Source organism: Coenobita brevimanus, chromosome 68 (genome assembly GCF_032717465.1).
Source record: "Coenobita brevimanus isolate Jiangsu-jjx chromosome 68, ASM3271746v2, whole genome shotgun sequence".
Lineage (NCBI taxonomy): Eukaryota > Metazoa > Arthropoda > Malacostraca > Decapoda > Coenobitidae > Coenobita > Coenobita brevimanus.
Genome location: NC_137021.1, coordinates 24611487 through 24619034, shown reverse-complemented (window position 1 = coordinate 24619034; position 7548 = coordinate 24611487). Strand labels below are relative to the sequence as shown.

General features: G+C 35.3%; 2 protein-coding genes across 2 annotated transcripts; both read left to right on the top strand.

Annotated features, from left to right (window-relative positions):
* The first annotated feature begins 1745 nt into the window (after positions 1 to 1745).
* LOC145405867 (uncharacterized) lies at positions 1746 to 3743 on the top strand. Its single transcript, XM_080277124.1, has 3 exons — positions 1746 to 2043; positions 2412 to 2639; positions 3730 to 3743. The coding sequence occupies exons 1-3, from the start codon at positions 1746 to 1748 to the stop codon at positions 3741 to 3743; spliced, it is 540 nt and encodes a 179-aa protein (XP_080133250.1).
* Positions 3744 to 4744: 1001 nt separating this feature from the next.
* On the top strand, positions 4745 to 5543 carry LOC145405866 (uncharacterized). The gene is made up of 2 exons (XM_080277123.1): positions 4745 to 5096; positions 5155 to 5543. Exons 1-2 carry the CDS (start codon positions 4745 to 4747, stop codon positions 5541 to 5543), a joined length of 741 nt encoding a protein of 246 aa, XP_080133249.1.
* The last annotated feature ends 2005 nt before the right edge of the window (positions 5544 to 7548 follow it).

Here is a 7548-nt window from a genome sequence, read left to right as displayed (position 1 = left end):
ACAGTACTACTGCGACTCGGGGATGATTAGGTTAAAAAAACGAGTCGACTCTTGGCTAACCGGAGAATACAAGCGAGTCAACGAAGAGTTGAGAGGAGGATTGACGAGCTCAGAGTACTACCTGAAAACGTACGTGAAACACTACGAGACGATATGGAAGGTCAAGACTCCGAGAAATGGAGGAGGGCCAAGTTTCGAGTCTACTGTCTAACCAAAAAGACTCTAGACACATTCGTAAACAAGGTTTTGGGAGACACTAAGAAACCATTCCACGTAGCGTACGGTTCAGCCAAGTTTTCTTGTACTGGGAGGGGGAGGGAACATTTTGCCTCTCCTAACACTAAATTTGCCAGAGTGATGAAAGAGAGAGCCGGTCCGACAAATTTCACTCTCGTCGACGAATGGAACACGTCGAAAGTCTGCCACAGATGCAAGGGACCTTTGAATATCGTAGGGTTTAAGAAAGATGAGGAGGTGTACTACCTTCGGGGTCTACGTCGTTGCTCTGCCAAGAGTGATATTACCTACAACGACAAAGTCCCCCAGCACAGAAACATTCTCCAAACTTCCAGCTCCATCCCAGCACCAGCAGTTAAAGTAACAAGAACAACAACTACTTTTTGTCCAATCGGTGGAGCCTTTCTGGATAGAGACTGTAATGCGGCAGCCAATATTGCTCAAAAACTCTTTCTAACGGCACCGTCCACCACTCTAGTCCGAGGAGTTAAGGTTCAAATGAAAGAGGTGTTTTGGTTGAAATATTATTGTAAAACAAAAAACAACAATCCAACACTAACTACTATTACTACCACTACTCCGTGCATTTATGACAAAGGTTTAGTCGTATGACCAGATGGTCGTATATAACACTGAGGCGAAAAGGCAACCTTGCTGACCTATCTGGTTGGCAGTTGGCTGCCCGCTAAAGGTTAATCTAAATTCACTTCATAAAAATATTGAAGAGGAAGCACTGGTTTGAAGGATATATTGGACTATGGATCTTTTTGAAAAGGAACAAAATAAATTTCAATAATCTGGTGACATTGAGAGGAACGAAGATTTTCTAGGGGTGGTTAACAAAAAGAAAAATTTTTCGTATGAAGAGCAGCTAGCTTGGTGACGCGCTTGGGTACCTAAAGTAACCCCCCCCCCCCCAGTGGATCATTTGGAACAACTTCTGACTGACAGTTGTGGTGCATCGACCGACCGTGCCTTTTATAGAGGAGGGAGGAGCCAAATCACACCACCAGACCTGTAGAGATGGAAGATTATATCAAGATCAAAGAGGAATCTCTGGAAAAGGCGGAAGATGGGAAAAGGGATTCGGCCATTTATAATGAGAGTTCAGACCAGAAAAAGTGTTATATTTTCACATGTGATGAATGTAATCTTTTTTTTACTAACAAATCCTTATGGCAAGATCATATGAATACCCATTTTGGTACAATTTTATACTTGCTGCTGAAAAAGAAATGTCAATAAATAACCTGAAAAATATCTGGGGTTATTCTGCTAGTAAATAAATAGGAATTTTTATGATATTTTAGATTTCTTCTTATTTTAAAAAAATAAATAAAAATTAATTTTTTATTTTCTTTTTCAACAGATAAAAGTCGTTTGCTTGTGAATATTGTAAGAAGACATTCTCGGAGAAATCGAAACTAATAAGACATACACGTATTCATACAGGAGAAAAACCCTTTGCCTGTGGATACTGTAGTGAAAAATTCAGGCCGAAAGACAGCATGGAAATTCACATACGTACCCACACAGGAGAAAAGTCGTTTGCTTGTGAATATTGTAAGAAGACATTCTCGGAGAAATCGAAACTAATAAGACATACACGTATTCATACAGGAGAAAAACCCTTTGCCTGTGGATACTGTAGTGAAAAATTCAGGCGGAAAGACAGCATGGAAATTCACATACGTACCCACACAGGAGAAAAGTCGTTTGCTTGTGAATATTGTAAGAAGACATTCTCGGAGAAATCGAAACTAATAAGACATACACGTATTCATACAGGAGAAAAATCCTTTGCCTGTGGATAATGTAGTGAAAAATTCAGGCGGAAAGACAGCATGGAAATTCACATACGTACCCACACAGGAGAAAAGTCGTTTGCTTGTGAATATTGTAAGAAGACATTCTCGGAGAAATCGAAACTAATAAGACATACACGTATTCATACAGGAGAAAATCCTTTGCCTGTGGATAATGTAGTGAAAAATTCAGGCGGAAAGACAGCATGGAAATTCACATACGTACCCACACAGGAGAAAAGTCGTTTGCTTGTGAATATTGTAAGAAGACATTCTCGGAGAAATCGAAACTAATAAGACATACACGTATTCATACAGGAGAAAAACCCTTTGCCTGTGGATACTGTAGTGAAAAATTCAGGCCGAAAGACAACATGGAAATTCACATACGTACCCACACAGGAGAAAAGTCGTTTGCTTGTGAATATTGTAAGAAGACATTCTCGGAGAAATCGAAACTAATAAGACATACACGTATTCATACAGGAGAAAAACCCTTTGCCTGTGGATACTGTAGTGAAAAATTCAGGCCGAAAGACAACATGGAAATTCACATACGTACCCACACAGGAGAAAAGTCGTTTGCTTGTGAATATTGTAAGAAGACATTCTCGGAGAAATCGAAACTAATAAGACATACACGTATTCATACAGGAGAAAAATCCTTTGCCTGTGGATAATGTAGTGAAAAATTCAGGCGGAAAGACAGCATGGAAATTCACATACGTACCCACACAGGAGAAAAGTCGTTTGCTTGTGAATATTGTAAGAAGACATTCTCGGAGAAATCGAAACTAATAAGACATACACGTATTCATACAGGAGAAAAATCCTTTGCCTGTGGATAATGTAGTGAAAAATTCAGGCGGAAAGACAGCATGGAAATTCACATACGTACCCACACAGGAGAAAAGTCGTTTGCTTGTGAATATTGTAAGAAGACATTCTCGGAGAAATCGAAACTAATAAGACATACACGTATTCATACAGGAGAAAAACCCTTTGCCTGTGGATACTGTAGTGAAAAATTCAGGCCGAAAGACAACATGGAAATTCACATACGTACCCACACAGGAGAAAAGTCGTTTGCTTGTGAATATTGTAAGAAGACATTCTCGGAGAAATCGAAACTAATAAGACATACACGTATTCATACAGGAGAAAAACCCTTTGCCTGTGGATACTGTAGTGAAAAATTCAGGCGGAAAGACAGCATGGAAATTCACATACGTACCCACACAGGAGAAAAGTCGTTTGCTTGTGAATATTGTAAGAAGACATTCTCGACAAAATCGAACCTAAAGATTCACATACACACTCATACGAGAGGAAAACCGATTGCCTGATATTCCAGCAGAAATGGACTATGATGAATCTACAAAGGGGAAAAGCTTGTGTAAAATTATTTCAACTCGTTGACCTATCTATCTGGGGTTACCCAGTAAAAGGTTATTTTGCTAGTAAATAAATAGGAATTTTTATGATATTTTAGATTTCTTCTTGTAAAAAATAAATAATAAGAATTTACTTTTTCTTTTTATTTTCTTTTTGAATAGATAAGATAAAACTATAAAAACAACCTAGAAAGGTATATACCTTATTTAATCTGAAGAATTTTTAATAATTGTAATAACTATATTTTCTTTGTATTTAAAAATTAATAGATATGGAAGGTTCTCTGGAACAGGCCAGTGGGAGTAATATCCAAGAGGAGCCCCTGGATCTCAGTAAAAAAAATATATATACTTGTGACGAATGTGGCATTTCTTTTATTGAAAAGTCTTTGTTGGAAGACTTTCTCGGCTAAATCGACCCTAATAAAACAAACACATTCATACAGGAGAAAAACCGTTTACCTGTGGATACTGTAATAAAACATTCAATCGGAAAGTAAACATGGTAATACATAAACGCATTCGTATAGGAGAAAAACCGTTTACTTGTGGATACTGTAGTAAAACACATGGAAAGTCATATATACCTGGGAAAGGCCATTTATCTGTAAATACTGCAGTAAAATGTTCACGCAGAAAGGAAGTATGAAAATTCACGAATGCACTCATACAGGAGGAAAGCCGCTTGTCTGAATACGGTAAGAAGACTTTCTCAGATAAATCAAACCTAAGAAATCACATACGAAGAGAAAGCAGATTGCCTGGTGTTCTAACACACACATTCAAAGTAACTACTCTCCCTATATACAATCTCTACCAGACAACCTAAGCCACTTGTACCGTTCTTGCTTCAGTAGGGATAGGCCGGTCCTGCAGTGGAGAAAACTATAAAAATAACCTAAAAAGAAGTGTACTTTATTTATTCTGAAGAATTTTTAATAATTATTTGTAATAACTATTTTTTCTTTATACCTAAAATTAATAGATATGGAAGTTTCTTTAGAACAGGCCAGTGGGAGTAATATCCAAGAGGAGCCCCTGGATCTCAGCACAAAAAAAATCTATACTTGTGATGAACGCGGTATTGAAAATTCTTTGTTGGAGATTCATCAGAATACTCATTTGGGTAAAAATGTATTTAGGTGTTATAAGTTAAAAACAGAAAAGAGTAAAAAGTTACCAGAATACCCGGAGGTTTCTCCTAATTCTGTAGACCTAGCACTAGCCACCCATTGCCATGACAAGCCGCATAAATGCGACAAATGCGGTCGGTGCTTCAAAAAAAAGGATACACTAAAAAGTCACGAAATGATACACACTAAAGAAAAACCGTTAGTCTGTGAATATTGTGAGAAGATTTTCTCACAGAAATCAACCCTAAGAAAACACATACGCACTCATACAGGAGAAAAGCCGTTTGCTTGTAAACACTGTGAGAAGACATTCTCAGAGAAATCGACCCTAAGAAAACATATACGCACTCATACAGGAGAAAAGCCGTTTGCTTGTAAATACTGTGAGAAGACATTCTCGACAAAATGGACCCTAACGACTCATATACGTACTCATACAGGAGAAAAACCTTTTACCTGTGAATATTGTAAGAGGATTTTCTCGGATAAATCGAACCTAATAAAACATAAACTCACTCATACGGGGGGAAAGCTAAAAAAAAAAAGGATACTCTAAAAAGACACGAAATGATACACACTAAAAAAAAAAACCTTTAACCTGTGAATATTGTGAGAAGATTTTCTCACAGAAATCAAACCTAATAAAACACAAACGCACTCATACAGGAGAAAAGCCGTTTGCTTGTAAATACTGTGAGGAGTCTTTCTCGCAAAAATGGACCCTAACAACTCATATACGCACCCATACAGGAGAAAAGCCGTTTGCTTGTGAGTACTGTGAGAAGACATTCTCGCGAAAATGGACCCTAACGACTCATATACGTACTCATACAGGAGAAAAACCTTTTACCTGTGAATATTGTAAGAGGATTTTCTCGGATAAATCGAACCTAATAAAACATAAACTCACTCATACGGGGGGAAAGCTAAAAAAAAAAGGATACTCTAAAAAGACACGAAATGATACACACTAAAAAAAAACTTTAACCTGTGAATATTGTGAGAAGATTTTCTCACAGAAATCAAACCTAATAAAACACAAAGAAAAGGTTAGAAAATATGGCAGATGTTTTAGAAGTGCACTTTGAAGTTCTCTATGAGAAAAACCTTTCGTAAAATGGATGAGACCCATTGCTCCTATTTTGAAGCGTTAAGACTAGGATGTAGTAAATCCCTTTATTCAGGGCTATGAAAAAAATTAAATTATTCCAAAAAATGTTAACCTTCTATAATTTAGAATTAAAGGAAGATAAGTTATTAATGGAAATAAAAAGATAATTGGAAGTATGATGTGTCATTCCTATAGATTTTTTTTTTTTGAATCCAAAATTTTTCCAAAAAAAAAAATGTTTTATGTAACTTCAACTAACCTATTTATCTGGCTGGTGATTATAATTAGGTTGGTGAAATTGAAAAAATATCTAATGATTGAAATTAGAAAAACGGAAAAATTTTTAATTATAAAACATATAATCGGGAAAGATTTTTTTTTTTCAGAAAAATAATTTGAGTTTTGATTTATATGCCTGCATCGTTTCTTTTTACGTAATGAACCAAGCCTGTAATATTTTATTAACTCTGGAAAAGATGACCTAAAAAAAAAAAAAAAAACAGAAAAAGAAGAGGAAGAAGAAACAGCATCTTTTTGTGATCCTAGATACTACGATAGGGGAAGTACAGTCTTCTTTTATTATGCTTTTATACTGGCCAACAGATTTGTTGCCAGATATAATATAGTTTCCCGCCCTTTAGAATACTTCAGGGAAATGGTGCTCTGTGATAGGAATATAGAAAATCTGAAAGATGAGTTTAATTTTTTTTTTTTATTGAAATGCCATTTTGAAAAAAAAATTTCTGGAAGAAAAAATTCTCATCCATACGTCGACCAAATATATGTGTAAATCATGCATCATGGAGTCTTTTCAGAATGAGATAAATAGTGGCAATTATGTTCACCCACTTTTAACTTCTCACAGTAAGAGACAACACAATGAGACTTTTTGGCAAGAATTTGCCAAAAACTTTAAAAATATACCTTTTATCTTTGATAAAAAATCAGCAGCAATTACGGATAAGTATATTATGCCCTTTAATCTCGCTATATATTTTCAAGAAAAAAATACGCTTTTACCCAGACAGTGCAACCATAAAATCTCAGATCTTTACCTAACCATAAAAACTAATCATTTTATACTCGAATTTATGAGAGCAATCAATTATCAACAACTTTATTCTGATGTGCTTGTACTTAGTGATGTCTCACATTCTTTAGGATTTAAAAATAATAATAATGATAATTTTGAAGAAATCGACTGGAATTTTTATGAAGAAGATAATATTTTAGAAAAATATAACAATAGGGTTGATGAACTTATTTTATCCTCACCCGTTCCTCATCAACACAAGGGTGGTAAATGTTTAAATTTCTATCCAAAGTGTTCTATGTGGTATTTAATATTTCACAACGGTTTGTCTAATCCTCTCAATGATATATGTCAAAACCTTAGAGAATACAAAAGAGCGTCTAAATCTTACCATTTAGAAAGATTTGAAAAGATGTTTGTAGTTTCTCTCACTGAAATACAGAGAGTAATTTGATTAAACCCATAAATTTTGGCGAGATGCTAATCAATATAGATTCTTCGATAAAAGAATATACAGTATACTTAAATGTAACAATTATACTGTTATTAATAATAATTATTATAAGAGTTCAGTGATTGAGTTAAAGTTATATATCATTCAGAAATTCCTTCCTATATCTGTTGTCTGTTTCGATTGGCAAGATTTATTTCTTCTCACTTCCAGTGTTCCATATTTAGATCACAATTCTTTCCTAACTCTCTCAGCACTATTGGTTCTAACTTGGATGTCAGGAAAGAGGAAAAAAAAAATAAGCCACCTCATTGGGCTTGTGAAATTATCAAAAAACACATTCTTCAAAAGAAGAAGTCCGAAAAGGAGTACGACAATGAAAAT

Coding starts and splice junctions, on each gene's coding strand:
- LOC145405867 (XM_080277124.1), top strand. CDS start 1,746: ATGGAAATTCACATACGTACCCACACAGGAGAAAAGTCGTTTGCTTGT. Junction 2,044..2,411: donor AGGAGAAAAATCCTTTGCCT/GTGGATAATGTA, acceptor TCAGGCCGAAAG/ACAACATGGAAATTCACATA.
- LOC145405866 (XM_080277123.1), top strand. CDS start 4,745: ATGATACACACTAAAGAAAAACCGTTAGTCTGTGAATATTGTGAGAAG. Junction 5,097..5,154: donor TAAACTCACTCATACGGGGG/GAAAGCTAAAAA, acceptor CACACTAAAAAA/AAAAACCTTTAACCTGTGAA.